This window comes from Aythya fuligula, chromosome Z (genome assembly GCF_009819795.1).
Source record: "Aythya fuligula isolate bAytFul2 chromosome Z, bAytFul2.pri, whole genome shotgun sequence".
NCBI classification, from domain to species: domain Eukaryota; kingdom Metazoa; phylum Chordata; class Aves; order Anseriformes; family Anatidae; genus Aythya; species Aythya fuligula.
The window spans coordinates 77,311,864-77,335,853 of record NC_045593.1 but is presented as its reverse complement, the minus strand read 5'-3'; the positions used below and the strand labels follow the sequence as shown (position 1 = coordinate 77,335,853).

Here is a 23,990-nt window from a genome sequence, read left to right as displayed (position 1 = left end):
TTTCCTCAGTTGTGTACTAAAATCCTTTCTCTGACAAAAATAAACAGAATTACACTTAGTAGTTTTATTTCTCTATTCCTCTGGCATTGTAAACGTTTCATCTGTGGGTAGTAACGTAAATTTTATTCTTCAGTTTCCCTAAGTCAAGTCTTGACTTATAAAATCTATTAAATAAGAGTAAATCACAATTGCTAGTAGAAGACACTATTTTTTTTCTTTAATTCTATAATTTAAAAACAAACAAAAACCTCTGTCACTTCCATTTTCAGTTGAGTTCTGCAGAGGTGATATGCAGTTGTATGGTATTGAGAATTTTATTTTGGGCTGAACACTTGCCAGAGAGCATTCACTTAAAGTGAAGCTCCTGAAGTGTAAATATGAGATAAATTCAGTTTCAATTTCAAATCCTGATCTCCTTTTTTATTTTTTTCTTTAAAAGTGTACCATTAAAGCTACTTTGCCTTCCTCAGTTTCCTTTAAATGTGTTTTCCATTTGTAAAATAATTTAACTAGCTTTTTGCTTTTGGCTCATTGATCACAAATCCTAGCAAAGCACTGATTTGAAAGGTAGATGGTATACAGCACCTGTATGTTATAGACTAAAGTAAGCCATAGGGAAAGATAATTTCTCTGCTTTTTCACTTCTGTTAACTTTTCATAGTAAGTCAAGGTAAGAAGCAATTCGTGGTTAAAATGTGCCATTCTTAATTACAGGAATATGGCAGTGAAAGGAAAATTTGTGTATAGATGGCATAATTATTAACGTTCTCAGTATTTACTGTATTAGGAATGTCAGTGTGTTTAAGCATCTTTGTACATCTCACAGGAAAGCCTGAAATAATTTGTTGAAAAACTAACAAGTTCATCTCATCACATTTAATGGATTCTTAAATCTCTATCAGCTTATCAATGGAAACATTAATTAAAAGTATAATTGACTAGCCAGCTGTTCCGTGTTTTCTGTCCAACAGCCTCTATTAAAAACATTACAAAACATGTAAAGCTCTTTTTCTGAGGCAGATGAGAAGTTCCCTGTACCAAATTCTCCTCACGCAGTGAGGTTTAAAGTGTAGTTTCTTAGCTGAATGCATGTTGGGTGACCAGAACCTATGGGTATGTACTGCTCTTGTATGGGAGACAAGCTAAGTCTTCAGTAGGCACAGAAAGAAAAAACTTGTATAACATGGCATATGCAGCTAGCACGTCAGAATGCTTTGTTCCCAGAGTGGGGCATTGCATGACTAAAGCTGAATGTGTGGTTGCATTTTCCTTTCTACATAGACAAAGTCCTCTGACAGCAGGGTGGTTCAGAGGCTCAGGTCTTGTATTGGGAGCAGTAAAATAGGCATGTAGTGAAGACAAGCTCCATCTTATATCAAATTGTCTTACCGTAACGCCTAAAAATGTGCAAGTCTTTACTGCATGGGAAGAGTACCTTTTGTCCGCTAGGTTTACAGCTTTCATTCCCAGGGCTGGGAACTATTTTCCCCAAGTACAAGAAGGGCCTCATGGAACCTTTCTTCATTTCACTTTTCCTTTTGTGAGATGGTTGCTAAATGTACATTAGCAACCTCCAGCTGTATCTTCCCTTAAAAAGTATGATAAGGCTTAAAAGGTATAGACCAACTACAAAAGCAAACTCTGTAATAACGTACAGTTTGATTATTGAAGCTTCTTCAAAGCACAGTGGGTTTGATTTGGGGATGGAAATGCTTAGTAGTTTGTTTATGCTCTGTGATTACATCCGTAGTTACAAATGTTGACAGCTGCACGATCTTGTTGCAGCTTATTATTTTTATTTCTGTACTGTTAGAGGAGACTTTAACATGTGAATGTGTCCCGAACATTGATCCTCCAAATAGAGGGGAAAAAGAAGGTAAAGCCTAGTAGACTGAATAGTTATATAATCTATCATGTCCCTTCAGTTGGAGTCAGTTCAAGTGATGCTGTTAGTGGCATGAGAGAAAAATGCAATGTGAATAGCAAGTTATGCATGCCAGAAATGAAAATATAACTTAAAAGACTTTGTGCTACACTCTCAGCAGAAAAAATATGGCTGGATAATGAGCTTAAATAATATTCCCTGTCCGGTTCCATATGAACTTTCCCCACAAAAAATGGGAAAACATATCTCCTTCTCTCCTAGTTACTGGATGGATGACGTTTTCCAAACCAAGATATTTTATTAAAGAGAATTCCTGCATGGAAAATCCCTCTCTTTTTGGAAAAGAGTGTCCACTGCTCAGAGCACTGTTTGAGTTTCTGGGATGTGTGAGAAGGACTTTGTACGAGTAGGTCGTGAGATCATGATGTAGTCACAACCCAATTCTAGAATCATAATTATTCCAGCCTCTGGTCCAGCCTGATGTCATTAGTAGATTGTTATAAACAATAAATTAAATACTCTATGCTCATCTCTTTTGTACAGCCCAGAGGAAACAGTTTGGTAGAACAGTGCTGTAAGGCAAGAAAAGCTATACAGCCAGACTCTATGTTCTTCTTATTTGTGGAGTTAAGCTGCTGATGTTTTATGTTGCCTTTAATAACTTTCACAGTTTTGTATAATCATTGATTTCCTCGAATCCTGGGGAAAAAAAAAAATTACGTCGATGGGATTTCTGGAGGTCATTTTGCTTAACCTCTTGCACAAATGAGGGTTATCTTCAGTTGCACATAGTTTTGTCCAGTTTGGAAAATCCTCAAGGATGGAAGATCCCCAGGCTGTCTTACCACCTCCTCTGATGTTTAACTGTTTTTTGTGGGGAAGAATTTTTTCATAAAGTCCAAGCAGAGTTTTGAATAAATTGTGACTTGTGACTGTCTGGTTTTGTTGTTTCATTGTGCCCCTATGACAAGGGTCTGCTCTAGGCTTTTTTGTATGCCTTTTAGGTAGAAGATGCCCCCTGTGCTTACTCTGTCCTGGAAAACAAAAAAAATAACAACAAAACAAAATGAAGAAGAAAAAACAAAACAACACAACCCAACACTTTCCTTAGTCTGCTGTCATTTGTTGTATTAATTAGCCCACTAATTGTGTTAGAGATACCCCTCTGGATTCCCTCCGGTTTGTTACTGTGTGTCTTGTGATGTGTGACAGGAGGCCCAAACTGGACTCAGTACTCCAGGTACGGTCTTAAGAACATGAAGTGGAGAGGAATAATCCTTTCTCTCAGTCTTATCATACTTGGGCAAATGTGGCCCGGCGTGAGGTTGCCTTCACAATGATTCACAAGAATCATTTGCCTTCGTTGTATTGAAATTATTTTATCCTGGTAAGTTTTCCTGCTTTCTCTTTGCACAAAATTGATACCAACATCCCTTATCTGTGTAGAAAAAGCATGTCTAAGCGACAAGAGTAATTGAGGTGTAATTTTAAAGGAAATAGGCAAATGAGCATCAACAAATACCAGTGGTTATGAAGCTTTGTGCTTCTTTTACTTCTGCTATCTGAATTACAATTAGCATGGTGTAGCCCAGCCATATTGTCCTTCCCGTTGGGTTATGCAGATCTATTTAATATGACTCTGATACGCAGTCTCGTGCTGTATATAAACGCTGTTCTGTTGGTGTGCTTCTCCTCTGCAGCTTGGCTGAATGTATTTCCCACCTTTTTTAAGGATTGGTGATACCTGGAGGAATAGCCACTGAAAAGTTTCAGGTCGGAATATGAATTAGACATTTGTTCTGCGGGTAGTTAAAAGTAATAAATAAATAATAAAAAAAAAGTTGGTTAAGAACATCAAGTCTTGTGGAAAAATACCTGGATAACTTTATCTGAATTGTGAAGACAGATAGTTTGGATGTTTTTTTCCTCCTTCTTTTTGCTATAAATTTTAGAGTAATGTGGTGTTTTACGCAAGGAATTGAAGAATGATTGTAGGTTTTCCTCCTGAGTGCCAGGTTTGACCTGTCAGCATAACTGCAAAACCATAATGTACCTAGCGTCCTTTCAAATGTAAATCAAAGTGAGTTGTTATGGGCTGTATTTTCTTTTCTTCTTCTTTTTTTTTTTTTTTTCTGTTCAATTTCTTTTAAGTTGGTCTGTAATCTTACAGGGCCATGCAAAGTATTAAGAGGATTCAGCCTTTTTTTTTTTTTTTTTTTTTTTTTTTTTTTTTTTTTTTCCTGAAATGGGAGGTTTTCTTCAGGTGCATATTGCTGGGTGACATCTGCCACTTGGAGAACCAGTTAAGTCTCTCCTGACAGGGCATGGCTGAGGAGTGCGTGGGAGAAATGGCAGGCAGTTGTTTGTGCTCTGAACCACGATCTGCACTTTTAGTCAACTGAAAGAAGAAAACTTCCAGTTTCCCCATCGTGTCTCTCCGTTGTATCAGGGCTTCTGCAGCTGTGAACGCCAGGCGATGGATGGATCAGCACGCAGGGTTAGTTACGTGTAGCCGGTTTTGACTGCAGATCGGTTTCCAGATAGGGGTCAGAATATTGCTTTCTGTAATGCAGACGAGGCATAGATAGATTCTTCCTGGAGGCCTTTCAGCTCTTCCATTCCCACATGACATCTGTGTGGAAAGTACAGCCATCTGCTCCCTGGCCTGCTCCCTGCTTCGGGCTGTCCCCGGGGGACCTCCACGTTTTCTCTCTTCCTGTAACCCGCCAGTCTCACTCAGCAAAGCAGCCAGGCTGTCGTTTTGTAAGAGTTGCCTTTCGCTTTGCCCTTATCAAGTACGTGTGAGTTCCTTATCAAGGGTTCTGAGCTTCGCTTGCTCAGAGCAGGGCACGGGCAGGTGTGTGCGAGCCAGGCCCCTCCTCGGAGCTGGTAACCTCGATGGCTTCAGCACACTGACGGGTGGAAAATCCGGGTATGGCCTTCCTGCTAGCAGGAGAGATTTGTTTTCTGAGCGTGGTCTGTGTTGCATGTTCAGTGATCCTGGTATATTTCCACAGCAATTCTCATGCTGATTAAAGAAGAGGATTTATGTTTTTGACAGTTCTTGGCAGGTAGAGCTGTGGTAGAAGTGTGGGAGGTTAGTTTAAAATGATTTATAACAGATACATGGACGGACTCTGTCACCATCTCCATTATTTCTTATGTAATTGCTGGAAATAGTGTTTCATAAGCAGATGATGACTTCCATTCAGCTTCACATTTATGCTCTCTAATCTGTGCTAGTCAAATATGCTTTTATCCATAACCTGGGCAAATGCGCAGATCATAATTCAGCTGCACTCCCCAGAATTGTTGCAAATTCTCTGTATCTGGCATGTTCCACAATATTCAGCACTGATTTGGGTGAAGAAGTGTCTTTAATCCTGTGGAGAAGTTTTAGCTTGAATTTGAGATTCATTCTAGAAACACATTGTCTTGTAGTCATCTGCTTTTAATTCTTGATTATTTTAACAGTGTTACTTTTCCTTTCTTGGACAAACTGCTAAATGTTTTGCATATGTGTGTATAGGTTTCAGATAATTTTGAATGTTTTGAAGGTCAGTGGTACATAATAAATATATTAAACTAGTAATGCCTTAGAGATTTTGCTGGTTCAGACACAGCATAAGGGAAGAGAGATCAGTATAATGTGTGGGAAACTCTGTTAAACATTGAACTGACTTTGCTCAAATTGGATTTGGGCCATTACATTTTGCTGCTAGGGTAAATATGTCTTTGAATAAGTCATATTCTACCAAGTTTTCCTCCATCAGCTTGATCCTAGAATGAGGTTGTAATGCTGAGTTTAATGACAATAGGCAGCGATTTGACACAAGAACAGCAGTTATGACTTTGCTGCAAGATCTGGTAGGTGGGAAATATTTCCAAAAAGATAGGAAGAGAAACAAAGAAAAGTGATTTGGGACAAGGTGATGGTCCAAAATTCACCATACACGTTTGTATTAGAGCTTCAAAACTCATTTTATGTTAAGGTCATTCTGTTGTCTTTTCCTTCGGTCTGCCTGTCCATAATGCTTTGGCATCTGTTAGTTGTAGTTGCTCTCTTCATGGTGTTTGATTTATTGCTGATGTTACAGAGCACTTGATGTTTTCTTAATTATATAAGGAAAGGTTGTTATACTAGCAGAATATGTGATGCAGAGCTCAGGTTTTCTGCTTCTGTTGTGTGGTGGTGTAGACGTTCTCCGTCAGGTCCCTTTTGGTGTAAAAAGAAAAAGAAAATTTCAATTTTCTTACAATTTTGGGGGAGTTCTGACAGTCAGTTATTACTGCGTTACAGGATAATTTAAAGTAGTATTAATTGGTTGCAGTAGATTTTCTGGGTCAAGTATGAAATTACACTAAGATTCAACAGTGTTTAGAGGTAGGGCATCATATTTGTAAAAGCAAACATTTCAGAATTAATTATACTTGGCTCCTGGGGGGGAAATATATCAGAAACAGATTAGAATGATGATATAAATTCCTGGATCGCATTTCTGGTTTCTTTTCCAAACTTTTGCACGGATGGGACTCTTCATTTTGCCCCTGAGGTTGCTTCTCGAAGTTAAATCGCTTTTCCCGAAGCACTGCTTGTGCCGTGCTTCTCAGAGAACAGCAGATATCTGCATGTTTCCAGTACAGGTCACGTCCTTGAAAATTTTGGCACTTGTCTCCTCGTAGTGGTCTCAGTGAAGGGCAGCTGTAAGTAAAAGCTGTTGTGCTTTTTGTGCTGCAGCATTAGCAGGTACGTGTGCCATCATCCCGTGCTGCTCTTTGTGGGGTGTAGCTCCTGCAGCTGTGGCCGATCCATCCTTTTAAAATTCATTTTGGGCTTGCCCTTACACCCTGCTCCTCGTTTCTGTCAGCTCCTTCGTTACTGCAGTGCCAGAGGCTCGTACGGCCCTGTGAAGTGACCTGATGTTGGCAATGGCCCTGTTTGGGAGGAGGATGGACGACACGACCTGCGGAGGTGCCCCAGTCGGGGCAGTGGGATGCTCAGCTCCGCTCTGCTTGCTGCGGGTGCTGCTGGCACCCAGCGTTAGGAGAACTTATGGGCAGGAGGGGCAGGCAGCAGGTGAGAGGCCCTGAGGGATGAGTGTTCCTGCTGACCAACTGCACACAATGAAACTACTTTTCTGGCCCCAGGGAGGATTAAAGAGCGCTGTGGTACAAGCCTGAGACAACAGCCGGTGCTCCCAAAGCTTGCTGCTGGCAAGCTGGTGCCTCAGAAACAGTGATCAGAGGGAGCTGTTGTGGTCCCTTCACTCACTGTACTTTCACTTCCCTGTTGCTGTGCTGGTTAGCTGGGCTAAGCAAGCAAAAATCTGTTTTTCAGTTTTGTTTTGTTTCTTTGATCCGCACCCTCCCCCATGTGTTTCAAGGCATCTGGGATTTGTTGAACTGTTCCCTGACAGAAAGGCACCACAACACAATCATCTTTCTGAAAGAAACGTGTGCAAGTGCTGATGCTCGAAACTTCCAACCTTAAATTTGTATAACTGATGTCAGAAAATTCAGAGCAGAAATAGTCGCAGACCACTTAAACAGGGCGACAAAATGTGCCCTGCTGTGATGGACTTGCTGCTGTGCAGAAAAGAGAGAGGCAAGCCACAGGGGTCATCCCAAGCTACCACGAGCAATTGATTGGATGTGTCTTCACGTCCTCCTTGCTCACACTTTGATTCAGACAGAGGCATTTTCCATAGTGGGGTGCGATTGTAAGAATATTATTTTGTTAGCGTTAGCATAGTATGGCAGGTAGTAGGCAGGGTGTTACTATAGTGTGGTTTTGTTTTGTCATTGTGTTGATGTTGTATTGTATTTTTTTAACCTATTTGAAGTCCTGCAAGTAGATTTTTTTTGCTGGTTGGCACGATCACGAATGGAGGATCTGTGGTGCCAGTGGTGACTCTGGGGACAAACCTGCACAGCTGTTTCACGAAGCTGTGTCACCATCAGGCGTGCAGGTGATGGTAAGTTCAACAAGCATGTGGCAGAGGAATCCGGTGTGCTCAGTCCCCTGTTGAGACCACACCTGGGTGCACTACATCCTCCCAGTGTCATGTGCTACGTAACACCTCTAAAATGCAGAGGGGAATATTGCTGGTAGCACGGAGAAAATGCTTTGCTGACTGTGAACAGCAGTTCTGTAAGCTGATACACAACTGCAGAAGGGACTGAAGATCACTTCAAGTAGTGCTAATCATGGGTTATGAGCTGCTCTCTGTTGTCATTTTGCAAGTAAACAATATATGCTTTGGGTGTTTAATGAACAGAACTCGTACTACGTTAGAAGTTAGAACTTCTTCATGCTCGTTCCCCGTTCTACTTGTGCATGTGTTGTTTATTCGCAGCTACACATGTTGGAGAGAACTCACATTTGTTAGGTAATTTTTCCAGCATGCCAGATTGTTTTGAGTTGGAGTCTAGTTTTCTAACATTCTGTGCAGTCACGTCAGCTTCACAGCAGTGGCAAGTTAACTGGGGTTGTCCTTGTTTCCTTGTCCAAGTGATAACTGGAGTACTGAATGCTACCGTGTGCAGCATCGAGCTCCGCAGAGCTTTGCAGAACACATTCGTCTATTTTGACAGTGAATCCCTGGTACCACACTGAGTATCGTTCTCCAGCCAGTTTTGTGCTCAGTCTGTAGCAAGGGCTTTCATGTAAATCAGGTTTATGAAAAATCGAAATCAGTTATGAGAATGTCATGTGCAATGCTATAAATTAACCTCGCTGTAATCAGCCATGTAGGAAATTGTATGCTTCTTGTCTCTCTGCAGAACCTGTTCCTCTACTGTTGAAGGAAATTAAATTGATTTGATGGGATTTTTGCTTCTCCTTTATAAATCCACCCTGGCTCTTATTAATCTTCTCTTCTTTCCCAGCAGTTCTTGATCTTTTCTATTGGCTTCCAAAACAAGTGTAGTGCATGTCATCCCATTCTTCAGATAGGCAGATGGAAGGAGCCTGGAAAAGATTTGTCTCGTGTCTATGTTGTAGATGTAGTAGCTGCTGGAGCTCAACGGTGTTTGTGCTTTGTCTTGTAGTGCCTAGTTTCGTTCTTACAGAAGGCATGGAGTATCACAGAGTACCTATGGAAAGTGGTCTTTGCTTTTCTGATACTCTGCATCTTTGCCTCTGTACTCAACATCTTTGACAGTGCCTGTCTCCAACTTCTTAAAGCTAGAAGAAACTTTTCTGGAGCTTTTTGGATCCAGGTGCTTTGTTTGGAGATGCTCTGGGGGTTCTGCTCATCTGTAGTTTTGCTAAGGTGACTAGAAGGGAATCAAGACACACACATTAACAAGTGTTGATAATTTGTTGGATTGCAAAAGGTAATCAAAGAGTTTTCCCCAAGTTTGTCCATACATGTATATATAAATTATATAAGTATGTATTACTGTGTATGTATATGTGTGTATATAATATATATATATGTATTAAAGTGTGTCATTGTTGGTTCCAGGCTTTTCAGCAGCTCCTAGCATTGTAATGGCTTTGGGACAGGATGTTTGAAAAACTGGAGGTTTGTGGGGTGAAGTGTACATACATATAGTGGGATGTAGTGTATGGATAACATGCACATGATAATTATTGTTTGGTTATTACAGGCATCAGTGGTTTATATAATTTTGAGACTGGCAGATGCTCAGAGGAGGTGTCTGTGCTGCCAATCTCCTTGCAGCAGCATTGTCTCCATCTCTGGTATCTGAAGGTTGTTGAGAGCAAATGTGGGAAAGTGCTTTACTGTGGCAGGAGAAAAAAAGCTGTGCTTCTAAAAACGTGTGCAGTCAGTGCCAAAAGAACAGCTGCTTGGAAATGTCATTGAGACTTTGCCAGAGAAGCTACTGGAGCTTCATGCCAAGTTTCACCAAAAAAGGAAGGATGATTGTTCTCCAGCTCTCACAGATCAGTTCAAAGCTACAGCCCCTGAGCTAGAAACAAATTGTATGACAGAGGCAACACAGTGATGAAAAATAGAAGGAATATCATTTCTGCTAAGCACGTTAATAGGAAAAAGTCATTTTGTGTACTTGGATGTTTGAGAGGATTAATGCTTTCAGGTTACCTTGCTCTGCTGTGCAGTGTAGGCATTTCTTCCCGACGGTAACACGCTGGTGATCCCAGCAGAGTGGATTGTGAGAACTGCAGAGAAAACAACAGCTTTTAAAGTGTATAGGAACATTTAAATAACAGTTATTTGTGCTTAATAAATCTGTGCTTAGCGTCAGTAACAAAAATATCTTACTAAATTTTAGGAGCAGAGATCTGCCTTCTGAAATTCTGTATCATTTATGAACGTGTGTTATGACATGCAGGTATACAAAAAGTGCTGGGTGCCCGCATCCCAGCAGTTAAATACCCCTGAAGTGGAACTGACAGGGCAGGGTGGTAGTTGGAAGGTAAAACTCTGCAATTACTTACTTTTCTCTAGGAAGGCTTCCTGAGCTTTAAGAAAACTTAGTTTTGACGTCTTTGTTTTTGAAGAAGTCTTTACATACTTTTTGCATATTTAGTTTTGAATTGTACAGCAGTAATGAAGTGACTCCCATTTTATTCAGCATGCTGTTGAAAGCTCTGGTCTGTATATACAAGCTCATCCTTACAATATAAATATATATATATATATATATATATATATACACATTTTAAATATCTTGATCCAGATTCTGTACATTAGTTTTGTTTAAGCTGTTCATCATTTTTCCAGCTTCTGCCATTCCTTCAGTCTTCCTCTTAAGATTGTTTTTTCCCCAGATTGAGCGATCTCTTAGTGGTCTCTTTAGTGACTAGCTCCACCAGTGTCATGAGAACATGAGGCTTGTTTCTTTTAAGAAGTGCTAGAAAAGCTATCAATAAAATACTGTATTAGTTTTACAGCACTTCATTGTCAATGCTCTGACAAGAATGATGTTTACAAAAGTTGACGGCAAATTGACTTCTGATGTAAATAGGCATTGGTAGCTGGAGAGATAAAGCATCAACATAAGCATCAACATATCATTCTGGCTATAATCAAGAAAATGGCCTGTGGGTGGGCATGTGGCTAAGTAAAGGACAGACATGAAAACCTTCTGCAGCAAATTTTGTTTTGATACATGCTGATAAAAATTCAGAGTTCTCCATATGTAGAATAGGATTCTAAATCTTCAATTTTTTGGACATTGTCAAGAATATCATATGTATACTTTTAGATAGACAAGATATCAAATATTTGTTTGGCAATACTTGCATCTGGAATAGAAACACTAAAATATGTGTAAGTCTTTAGAAATCACTGAATGGTCTAGTTTTAAAAAGTTTAATGCTTAACAGGTGTTCTTGCAAAATACTGTAGTGAGTTTATTTGCTCTTTTATAAGCAAAATGGATGGATGTGTTAGAGCAGATTGGTCGTGAAAGCTTGAGCAGGTGAAAGATGCAAGGAAGAAAACAGCAGATTGCTACCAGAGGTTGAGAAACATGGACTAATTGTCTTTTACGTAAATCCATTTGCTTTTAAAATGTTTGCATGTTCTGAACAGGGTTGGAGCAGAGGAGAATCCCAGTGGGTCTGAAGAGTGAAAACTTAATTGGATCAGTCAACTAAAACTAAGGCACTTGAAATAAGGAAGGGATCATCTAGGATGTGCTGAGAAAAACCTAAGGCTGCTAGTTTGACATGTGTTATAGGAAAATAACTTTCATGTTTAAGAATTGAGCCTCAGAGATGTATTGATCTTTTCAGAAGAGAATATGTAATGCCGATTTTTTTTTAAATATGTGTGCGTGAAGTTGAAAAGCACTGCAAGAGGGGTATTGATTTATTTCCTTCCTATAACACCTACACATCCCTCTCATTGGCATAATTCCAATGTGCTAGGAGTACTTGGTTAATTCATGTCCCATGGTAATATGAGACTTGTGCTTGGATACTTTGAGTAGGTTTTATATACACCTTTTGCTGGCAGCTTTATACCAGTTGCTTCTTCAGTGCTCAGTCTGGGGATATATAATTATACTCAAAGGTTGCAGGGTTTCTTTTGTATTTTTTTTTGTTATTGTTGTTAGTTTTTGTTTGTTTTTGACCATCACAAATATTAGATGCTGTGTTACTAGCTGTAAAAATTCAGCTAATGTTATGGCATCCAGTTTTAATTTCAGCGAGCAGTTTGTAAGAATAAGCAGTGTAGAAAAGTTGTGTCTCATAAATGTTGCACACACACTTTTCTTGGACTCAGGTGTTGGCATCTCAGATCTCTTGAGCCAGGTACTGAGCAGCTTGGATCTCATGTATGGTGCAATGAATTAAGGTTCTTCCACTGCCTTAATAAGTAGGCTGTGGAAGCAGGGGTCACAAGAAATAGGCTAGATGAATTTCTTACGGGTTGCAAAACTGAATGGAGTCCTCTGCAGGTGTAGTTCTCAATTATTTGCTGTCTGCATGGAAGGATTCATTGAGTAGAGCTCATTTGGCTCAGTGGTGGAACAGTAAGTTTCCTACATTTGTAGATCCTGTTAAGCTGGGAGGAACTGCAGGCATTTTGGGAGGACTAAATTGTTATTTTTAACTCCTTGACAGGCCGGGTGAGTAGCATGACAGAACTGTGGTAATTTCTGTAGTGTAAGATGCTGAATGTTTGCAGCAATGATGACTTTGCAAATATGGGGAAGTGGACAGAATGCAAAGGAACAGTTTTGCAGAAAAGCGAGCTTAACAGACTTCAAGCTGGACAGCAGTCATAAATGTCATGCTAGAAAAAATGAAGTTGTACCAAAGCTGAAGTGCTTTTTGTTGATCCTTTTTCTCAGCTTTGTGCTGAGGAATATGCCAAGTCAGAATTCTGTGTCCATCTTTGGAAGACTTCAAAGATACCAATCAAAAGTAGTGGAGCAAAAGAACAACCGTGGGATGCTGAGAGGCCTAGCATATGTTCTCTGCAAAAAGATTGAACGAAATTGAGTCCTTTAGCACAAGGAAGAGAAGAGTCTTAGATAGTTAGGGAATAAAGCAGAGGAATACTTCTGCTGTGTATAAGGGAAAGTGCAGTAGGTTAATATTGCAGCAAATTGCACAGCAGTGAAGAAAGCCTTTAAAGATAAAGCATAATTAAATATGGTAAAAGATTACATATGAGAATGGCTTAATTGTTTTACCATCATAGGACTTCAAGAACAGATAAAGTAAAAACTTGTTATAACTGATGAGAATATATTTACCTTTTTAAGATAACCTTTTTAATTCTCTTTTGGGCAAGTTTGCTGTTGCTGTCTTGTTGTTGTTTGTTTTTCTTTTGCAGCGGAAAAAGGAAGTTTTAAAACAAAAATAAATCTCAAAATGTTCTCAATCCACCTGAGTAGCTAATCTCATCATTTCTCTACCCATTCTCTTCCTGATATTGGAAAAAGGAAAGAAAGTCCAGCTTTGTAACCTACCTTTGTCCTTTTTGAAAGGAGCAGAAATGTTGAAAGTCAATCTATATTTTGTTTGCAGGTTACGAGATGACAGAATTAGGATAGAAAGAATGGGGAACCACCATTTCGAATATACACATGCTTTCCAACTAATTACAGATTTTTATGCAAAAGAAGTGCCTGATATTACAGGTATGTAATTCAGAATGTCTTTGAAGCATGCATCCCATTAGCTTTTACATAGAGGATGAATACGTGTGGGTGCATCACAGACTTCATGGGCTTGTCTACATCTGGTTTATTTAAATGTTCCTGCCTTGATCCTCCTCTATTAAGGATGAATCTTTGTTGCTCCAGACTTTCTCACTGGTCTCAAAGGCCTGGAATTCTGCAAGGCAAATCTTACTAGCAAAGACCAAGGCCAAAAAGGCATTGAGTTCCTCAGCTTTCTTCCATGTCCTTTGTCACCAGATCCACTTGCCCATTCAGTAGCAGGCCTGTATTTTCCCTTGTCTTACTTCTGCTGCTGATGTACTTGTAGAAGCTCTTGTTGCACTTCATGTATCTTTCCAGTTTCAATCTCAGGTAGGCTCTGGCTTTCCGAAACTGCAAGCTTGAACAGTGTCTCTGTATTCCTCCTGGGTCAACTGTCCCTGCTTCCACCTTTCATTTTCTTACCTTTTATGTTTTTGTCTGGAGCATCTTGTTCATCCATACAGGCCTCCTGCTACTCTTTGCTTCATTTTCTGCACACTGGGACCAGTTCTGAGCTTGGAGGAAGTGATCCTTGAAAACAAATATTATTTACATACAAGTGAATGCAGGGCTAGCATCTCTTTTCTCATGTCTTGAAGAAGTGTGTTTAGATAGATATAAATTCACACATACATTGCAACTGAGGGAAATGATGCATCTGAAATGTTTCTTTAAGTTCTTGTATGTGTTGACACTAAGAACAGAAGAACAGCTTTAAAAATGTCTCTGACAAACCTTCGTTTAAAAAATAAATCCTTTTATATTGAGATATCATGGAGTGAATTTTACTGTTGCATCTGGAACAGGCACTGCGGTAAAGCACTGTCTAGAGACACTGTGATACAAATAGCTGTCTTACCAAGATGGAACCTTATTTGCAAACTTGCTGAGGCAGATAAATCATCAGTACACGTGCCAAGGCCTTTTTATTCCTTTTAACTTGTGCAGATGTTGCCTACAATATTTCAAGATTTCAGAATTCAGTACTTAGTATGTATATTTAGAAATATCTTGTGCCGACAGCTACTCATTTTTGTGAGGAAAAACCTGTGGAGTTGAATGTTTTGAATTTCGTAGTATGTTTGCATTATTGCAGAAGTCTACAATTTTGGGAACCATAAACATTATTTTGGAACCACTTTGTGTTGATCTGTAGATAACATAGAACACTATACACATAATAAAGATTTTTATTAGATTAAATATTGAAAAATAGATTATACTTTTTCTAAAATGCATTCATGGAAAACAGTAATTTAACATGGAAATTTTTCTTTTTTTAGGTCCTCAAAAACTATCTGTAATACTAAGCTTGGATAAGCCTGTTATTTGTGCTCTGGCAGCAGTAATTGCATACCTCAAGGAATTTAATTTAGAAAAGATGCTTTACAATCCAAGGTAAGTTACCTTTTATAAATTTTCAATTCAAAGCACCAATACCAGGGATATCTTGCAACTTTTAACAGACAACTTCCTTTCAATGAAATGAGCCCACCTGGAGTGATAAACATCATCTTTATAAAATTTAAGCTCTTAATCAGAACTGAAGGAATCAAGTGATTTTGTTTTTCCAAGTGGTGTTTCATGAAGTTCTATATGAAGTATGTTCTTATAGACATTACTATCATTAATGTAAATGAGCAGCTACTGCAGCCAAGTGTTATTAAAGATGAACAAGGTGCAAAAATAGTAGATACTAGGAGGTAAACTGTACAGTTTGTCAATAAATACCAGCTATCATATCTCAAGCTCAGTTTTACTCTATGAACCAAGGCTTTTTTTGTCAGCTTTTTATGAACTTTCAGTGCCGTAATTTAGTTTTGTGAGATGCTGTTTTATTTTGCCATGGAGGTGTGTAAATCATGTTCCCTCGTTGTAACTTTGGAAGCAGATATAAATGCTAACATTGCAATGTTTAGACAGTACTCAGCAGATCTGTTTAAGTTGGTGAATCCAGTTAACAAGCAAAAAGAAAACAGACAGACAGCACATCCTGGCTCTCTGAAAAATCCCTTGAGTTGGCTTACTGGTATCTAGGAGTAGGGAACCAGTTTTGCAAAAACTTTTTCATAGATCTTTACTATTTGTGCAAGGTTACTAGAAAAACACACAGCCGTGAAAATAAACTTACCTTCCCTTAGGTAGTAACAGCTTGTAGATTTATTAGATATGCTCAAGTGAGTACTCAAAATTATAATAATATACAGGTGGAATCAAAAGAAAATGAAACAATATTGCCACTCAAGCATCTTTTTGTCCTTTTTCTTTTTTTTAATAGAAGTATGAAAGGTTGATATCCAATTTGGCTTAGGTTTGAAAATATCATCAAGGCTTAATAAAGGCTTCATGAAAACAGCTTTCTCTGTCATGGATCCTGTTCAAAATATTCTCTTGGCTGTCTCAGTATGCCTTTGTCCTGTAAATAGCTAGTATTTAAATAAGTAAGCCTGGCTGCAAACTAGGAACTTAGAAATACTTTTTGTTGTCTGTAGCTCATTCACATGTTGCATGATATTCTTAGAATTTCAAGCTGCATTTTGAAGGGTTCCCTACATTATCTTTTTTATTTTAAAATACAATTGCATTAAAAAATGACTGCAGGTATCAGTTTTAAACAATTTTCAAATATTTTCTATAATACTTGGAAATTAAATATAACTGGGCATTCTGGATTTTGGAATGGATTTTCTTCCCTAAGTTGCATTTCTGCTCTTCCCCTCTACAAGTACCATTAAAATGTAAACAGAAACTTTTCTGGGCTTGGAGGTCTAATGAGAAGGCAATTCCTCTGGTGTCTTCTAAGCTTTCTCCCCTGCTTCATCCCCCAAGAAGCACTGTAACCTGTGGTGTCCTAGCACTGTGGTGTTGCTCCCACTCATCTGATGCAATGAACTGTTTGACATCTTGGTAATATGCTATGAAGAAATAAAATACGTTCTTCAAGATAACAGTGTTCCTGTGCTCAGGAGCTTGGATTCTACTGTATTTATTTTAATGCTTTTGCTGCTTGGACTACCCAATACTGACTTCTACTTGATGTTTTTAGTGTGTCATATTTATTGAAATGAGCCAAATATCTTCACATATAGTGAAGTCAGCCAAATGTTGAGCCAGGCTCAACTTAAATACTTTTCTAATGTCAGTGAAATATATAAATGCTGAAAAGGGAGAGGCTTTAAAACAACGGGTGTCGAGTTTGTGGATTTTCTGTGATTCTGCAGGAAACAGAAGAGAAATAATTTCATTGTACTGTCAAGCAACTTAAAATTCCTAGGAGAATTCAGGTCAGTGAGCATATACTGATGAGTCAGTGAGCATGAAGTCAGAGCTGTGAGATAGTTTTCAGTTTATTGATGTGACACAGATCTGGATGAAAAATACTTATTTGATAGGAAGAATGACAAAAAAAAATTCTTTACACATTTGTACCTTCTTCTGATAAACACCCTAACGCTCTTCTCCCAGTTGAACAGAATTCCATCTGAAACTAATAGTATGATTCCTGAAATATCACGTAAATGATGAGGGATCTTCATTACTGGGGGGAAATTAATTCTGGTTTAATATTCAGGAGAAGATACGAAATACAGTTTTAAGTTCATAAACAAAACGGTATTTTTATTTTTTAAAGAAAAGTGTTTGTGCCACTGTGGGACCCTACGATTTGGCTAGGCTGCGCTGGAACTGCTACATCAAATAAAAGTAGATCGAACAATGAATGAGATAAGCTTTTTTACTGGTATGTTCTAATAACTGCCCGCTAAGACACTGTTACTGGAGAGGTTTTCAAGGACAGCCGAGTAACCAGTTTTGCTTGAAAAATCATCATTTGCATAGCATTTGCTGGGAAATGTGTCTCAGTGCATTGTTGTTTAATGTTCATACTTTCCAGCATATTGGAAACGGAAGAGAGAGACTGTAATTCTTAGTGTTTGACCAGTGATAGATTAGCTTAAGGAAGTTGGGGAATTGTGGAGAAAACAGCTGTGTTCAGAAGGCAGAGAGTAGCTTTGGGATTGAAGAACTATCAGCAGTGAAGGTAGAAGACAGAGACAGAAGTCAAAAAGAGACAAGCCAGAGACAGAAGCTAATATGACTATGAGGAAGGTGAAGAAAAGGAAGGAAAGGTGATGAAAAGGAAGGTGTTGAAAGACTTCAACAAGAGGGTAGATGATTTTACTTTATTATAGGAGTGGAAAGGAGTTTGTGCGATGAAATTGAGAGAAGTCAAACTGTAAATGCACTCTGCTTAAAATGGTGGTCTTCCTTGAATTTTCAGGGGAGATGTCATTGAAATTGAAGAAATGGTGTGTATATGGGTTCCATATCTCTTGTGTGTTAATTCCAAAAATAATCACGTATACGAGACAACGCATAGGTTTATTTCCCACACTCACAATGTGTAAGACTCTGAGAAAGGAGTACTGAAAAGACTTCGGGGTGTTTCAGGGTTAGTTCAGGAGCATGAGGGACTGGAAAAGGAAAAGCCTGTTTTTCAGAGTATCACCTCAAGGAGATACTCTTCATGCGTTACCTCTGGAGAACACAGAAGGGTGGCAGCTCTCTGGAAGTTTGGAGCTTGTATGAACGCTGAGGCTGCATGCAAGGAAAGTGGTCTGAGAGCAAACAGCCACCTGGGGAGAGCAAGGCTGCAGGCCCACCCCTTGGGGTGAGTTCCATGGAGAAAAAGACTAATTGAGGCTAAAAATGATGGAGGTTATTTTTATCTGTCCTGCTCCTTCCAGCTTCTCTCATTTCTGTACCTGTACTATGTTTTGCATTTCTAAGTTTTGTTTTGTGTTTGTTTGTTCATTTTATTTTGTTAACTGTTTTAGTTGGGAATTTGTGGACTGCTGTTACCTCAGGGAATCAGATCAGAAATTCTAGCCCCGCAGCAGTATTCACTAACAAGTTTAAAAGTCTAGTTAATTAAATAGAGAACATAGTCTGGGTTTGAGGTCCTTCATGACTTAGACTGGTAAACGTCTTTCATACTCAAAGCAAATGGCTTTACTCCTTGAAGCTGAACAGGAATTCCTACAGTTCTCGTTCAAATGCATAGGTTTATTCACTCACAGAAGTTTTGAAGACATTGATTCTAGAGGTCTGTAAAAGGTAATTGAGCAAAGAAAATCTGCTGCTTAGTAGGCTTTCAAAACAGTGTCTTGGAGATTTGCTGTGAAGTTATTGGAGATTTGCAAAATTAAAGTAGTTGAAAACTAATGCATTGAACGACACACATTCACCTAGGCTGTGTTGCTTAGCATGAAATTATATATAATGTCTTCTGTGGCAAGAATAATGAGTAAAGCATAGAAAGTGCCCTTTTCTGTAAGATTCTCAGGATGCAGGATGACCAAGAAGATAAAATTTCACAGGTAACACGCAAACCTCAAAAGTCTGTGGATGTAGTTTACTGTTCTAAAGCAATCATAGTAACCCTTTAATACTCACTGTTAAGTGAGGTTCTACTCTGAAAAACTGTTCTCTGAATAGCAACCTCTTTCTAATAAGCATTCCCTAAAAGTCATATAAATCCTACAAGAAGCTTCCATTTCTGTTTGTTTCCTCTTTTTCATTTTTCTCATCCCAGGCAGCATAATCCTACCTTGGCCTGCTCTTCAGTAGTGGGATAACCAGCTATTTCCATCACTAGTGCTTTGTGCAGTTCAAGTACTTCAGGTAGCTGCAAGTCTGTTCTTTGAAACTCAGGTCACACTGTCACCTGCAGAAGGAACTAATGTGTAGTGGTCCATCTGAAGCGATTTTGAAGAGTCATGTTTGCTGATGCAGAAGATGGCTGATAGCAGCACATTTAGAACTTCTCAGGAGGATTGTGTGACACCCTCACTGTAAAACCAGCACTGGCTTAATATTTGTTTACAACCTCCTTCTCATGTAATTTAATCCCTAAATTCCCTATGAAGAGTCTGCCTTTGTTCACATTTTTATCAAGTTCTGATCCCAAGCTGAAGGAAGATGAGGGGGTGGAAGCAAAACATGTCTTTGCTGTGACATCTGGAATTGTTGGTTGGGCATATTCTGCAGTTGATCTTGGCTATTATTCATGTACTTTAAGCTCTCAGTTACCAGGGTTAATAGCAGGGTTGGAGTAACTCAGATAAAACTCACAGCTGGATAATATAAAACATAGATAATTTTTTTTTTTTTAATTTTAAATTGGTTGGAAACAGAAGTGCTGAGGTACTAACAGGCTAACTCCTGTACTTACCCCTGCCATCAGAGTTGTTCCAAAGAGTGTTTATCAATATGGTGATAGGCGCTTTATATATATAACTATACACACACACACACACACACACACACAGAGATAAATAAATAAATAAATATATAAAGACAGGGGAAAACACAGGTTAGGAAAGCCCTAGATGTAGATTAGGTGCTTTTGGAAGAGTGGGTAGGATTTGGTGTTGATTACGGGGACTGGAAGCCGAGTGGGCATTATTCCGATTTAATTTTTTCTAGCACCACCAGTTGTGACAGAATATCATGAAATTTTGTTTGGTTGCTTTTAATGTTGTGTACTTTTTGGAAGACAGTGCTCCTTTTGTCTCCAGTGTTTTGTTTTTCAGGTCAAGTTTGCCGTTTGCTGCAATAGCATGCTAGAGCAGAATAATGCTGACTGTGAGTTTTTTGAGTCAGCTGTACTTTCCAGCTGTCTATGAATTTATCCTCTCCGATAAATCAACTTTTTTTTTTTTTTTTTAAATAATTTTGCAGAAAGTAGTTTTAATTTGACCCATTATTTAAGAATATATTCACTAGCAGGCCCAAACACCTGCAGACAACTTGAATATACACCATTACCCTCTGAATATTTCTGAATTTATTATTTGCTGGAAATTTTAGTGCCTTTTTTTTTTTTTTTTTTTTTAAATAAATATAGTGCAGCTGTGTATGCCTGGCAGAAAAGTTCAAGCACTTAGTGCTCCCCCACAGAATTAAAATGGAGTGTACTCAAAAAATTGTATGAAAATTCAAGAAAGCAATTTTAAATCCTACCCAGCAAGTCATTGTTTTTCAGCTGAGACAATAAAGAGCGTCCTAGATTTTGTGCGAAGTGCAGTCAGCAGTATGATTAACCTAGACAATCATGACTTGATTTGTCAAAAGCATTTAGTGGGGTTCTTGCACTTCACTTCACTATCCCAACTACTACATTTGCATATCTTAGACTGAGATACTTTTCACACCTAATATTACATATCTAATACAGTTATTAATGTTGGTTCTATTCAGTGTTTTGCTTAGCTATACATAACATTTGGGTTGGTCTCTTCCTGTTGTGTTAGGAAAAGTCAAAAAGTTAAGTCATTTTGGTCACAGTTATGTCATATTAGAAAGAAAATGAAATAGTTTAAGTATGTCGTATTTTTCTTTTCTTAAATAATGACACTAACAGGCAGTTTTAAATTGGTAGCAGCAGAAAGAAAAATTAAGAATATGTCTTTTGTTATGCAGTTTTGATGATGAATGGTGTTAAAATCTGTTTTGCTCTCAAAGTATTAATTCTTATTATTATCCCTGCCTCTAATCCCACATTGATCAGAACAGTATGCTAACAAAAGCATGTACTTCCTTAATTTCATAATAGACTGAAGAAGGGGCATTTCCTTAACAATTTAGTGCATTGGGATTAGATAACAGGAAAGCTCGATTTTATTCCAAGCTTTGTTGGAATCATTGTAGGAAGTGAGTCTTCAAATCTTGTTTATCTGAGCAGCAAAACAATAGATGTTATTGGTGTTCAGTTCTCTTATTTATTTGAATAGATTTTATTTTTATTTTTGTTGTGTTTCATATAGCTGATGAGTTCTCTAGTGTGAGGAATTTGACTAACCATTAAATCTGTACCCATATTTGAAATATAACCTCTGAAATTCCTTTCCTCAGCAATTTCAAACGGTTGTCAAGTGAAACTGAATACATGACAATTAATGGGACAACGATGAGAAATCTTGAAATTTTACAGAATCAAGTAAGGAAAAATTGAGTGTTGTTTTTTTTTTTTTTTCAATTTGGAGATTTTCAGAGTTGTTTGACATACTGTTCCCGATAAAGGTAATTAAGTTGATTTGAAAATATCAGCCAGATGTTAAAATTATTTTAAATGGGGTCAGACTGAAGGAGGGTTATATTTTCAGAGGCATAAATGAAAGGTAATCTCTACTGACTTTAAGTATGAGCTAGGAACTTTATTGTGCTTTGTCTAGCAAAGACGTTTCCTGAAGACCTTTTAGAGTTCTTGAAAAAGTGCTATCAAGTGATATAGATGCAGTAGTGTTCTTTTTTTCCTTTTTTTCTTTTTTTTTTTTTTTCCTGTGCTAGTGGTTTATGCACAGACTTAATTTAACATGTTGACTTTATTTGTGTCATTTTCTAAAAACATTTTCTGACTAAAGGAAAAACATACTCAAGTAACTCATGACTGATGGAGATGCTTTATGTAAGATGTTATTCATGAAAAAGATCAGTAAACTAGTGTAGTTGCGATATCTTGAAGTCTGAACAGAATGCTTACATAGTGAAGATTCTTTAAGTACATAACTGATTGCTCAGTTAAAAACAGTTATGCTATTTTTATTATTTTAGACTGATATGAAAACAAAAGGAAGCCTACTCTGGGTCTTGGATCATACTAAAACTTCTTTTGGCCGTCGGAGACTGAAGAAATGGGTAACTCAGCCCCTCATGAAATCCAGGTTAGACATCTTTTTATCTTAGACTATATCCATATTTTAAAATGATGATGAGTATTCTCACTAAGATCTGAGATCCATAGTAGAGTTTATGCAGAAAATGATACAATAGAAGATATGGACATCGTACGTAATGGTTTGAGAGAGTTTTGCCACTCTGGGCACAGAACATCTGAGTAATTCAGCTTAGTAGGTTTGGAGCAAGTTAGAAATTGCTGTGCAGAAATCAGATTGAGTGCCAGTTTAATTCAGTATCTTTTTTCAGACCATGGGTGAGTATTACTGCTGGTGGAAGATACATTATTCCTAAATTTGCTAATTAGTGTTTCATTTGTTTCTTGCCTCAAGCAAGTATTTGCATCCTTAGTGCATTTTATTTGTTCTGAATTAGTGGTGGATGTTTCTGTTATCCCTGTAAACAGTGTGTTGAATATGAAGTGTTTCTTTTTAGTAGTTCTGAAATGTGATGATTGTTTGCTTACTCATGTATTTTAAGATATGCTTTATATTGTAATGCTTTGAAAATGCCTTTTTTTTTTTTTTTTTGGTAATACCTATCATCTTGGCTTTACTTTGTCTTGAAATGGACTCTGCCTTTTCTCATTTCTCTTTGTAGGATTTATTGGACTGTTGAACTTGCTACTGCATATAAGTACTGAGTCTTTACATGTGATATTTGTTCACCTGCATTTTAAGTTTTTGGATCTCTTCCTTTGCACATGAATATCCTGAGAGTTATCAGTGTAAAATTAAGTCAGTTGTGTTATTCATCTCAGCTATACTTTACAGAAAATAATTTTAGCTCGGTTAACTAAAATTAAATTTTCCACTGCTTTACTTTTGTTTTTGATTTACTAATATAGTAAACAGGACAGGTTTTAAAGTATACCAGCACTTCAGCATCTTGCTGCCATGGATAGTTAACAAATGTTTCTGTTGAAGTAAATTTTTTTTGGCTAATTTTTTAATATGCTAAAGCACTATATACACGTATTTCTGAATTATGGCTGCCAATTTTTTTTACTAGACTTTTTGTCAGAATCTCTTGCCAGTAGTTTTTTTTTTTTTTTTAAATAAGTATGTAACTGTTTTTCCCCTACTATTTTGTTGATGTAGAGTATTAGAGACCTGTTTCCTGTGTAGGAGCAATACTGGTTAGATGATATCACACTGCAATTACTGGCAGGGATTTAACATATTGATTACATTTTTTTTTTCCTTTTCACAACAGCTTGTGTAGAATTTACCTACTTGAAAATGGTTTTCAATGTACCCTTCCTAAAGTATTAGACTTTAGGGAAGTTGATTATCTGTCTTGTGTTCACTTTAAAAGCATCTGGATAGAATGTCTGGGCCAATTTGCAGAAATAAATTGAAATAAATTACTTTAATTCTTTTCCAGCCCTATAGGCACCCTACAGCCTTTTGGGAATTGTTTGTAAAGTCGTCAGAGGGGGGAGCCAGAGTACAGGCTCTGGGCTCATGCAGTGGCAGCAGTGAAGATGGGGACCTGTAAAGGAGTGGTTCTAACCACTTTGCTCCCAAATGATTGTGTATGTGATGCAGCAGGTGAAACGGCATTCAACGGTAGTGTAGATAGTCGTTGTCTGGACGGACATAAGACATAGCGCAATGCTTGCTAGGGGACTTCAGGCCTTCTTTCTTAACTAGTAAATTTAAATTCTCCCTTGTCTCAATGCAGAACCAACTTTAGAAGTTCTCAGTTTGGGTCA

General features: G+C 38.0%; 1 protein-coding gene across 1 annotated transcript in view; it reads left to right on the top strand.

The window, feature by feature from the left end:
- MSH3 (mutS homolog 3) overlaps nt 1-23,990 on the top strand; it is a 110,884-nt gene that overhangs the window by 23,525 nt on the left and 63,369 nt on the right. The window contains exons 9-12 of the mRNA XM_032206126.1: nt 13,362-13,474; nt 14,821-14,935; nt 21,452-21,536; nt 22,151-22,260. Coding sequence (XP_032062017.1) covers nt 13,362-13,474; nt 14,821-14,935; nt 21,452-21,536; nt 22,151-22,260 — 423 coding nt within the window. The remainder of the gene's footprint in view (nt 1-13,361; nt 13,475-14,820; nt 14,936-21,451; nt 21,537-22,150; nt 22,261-23,990) is intronic.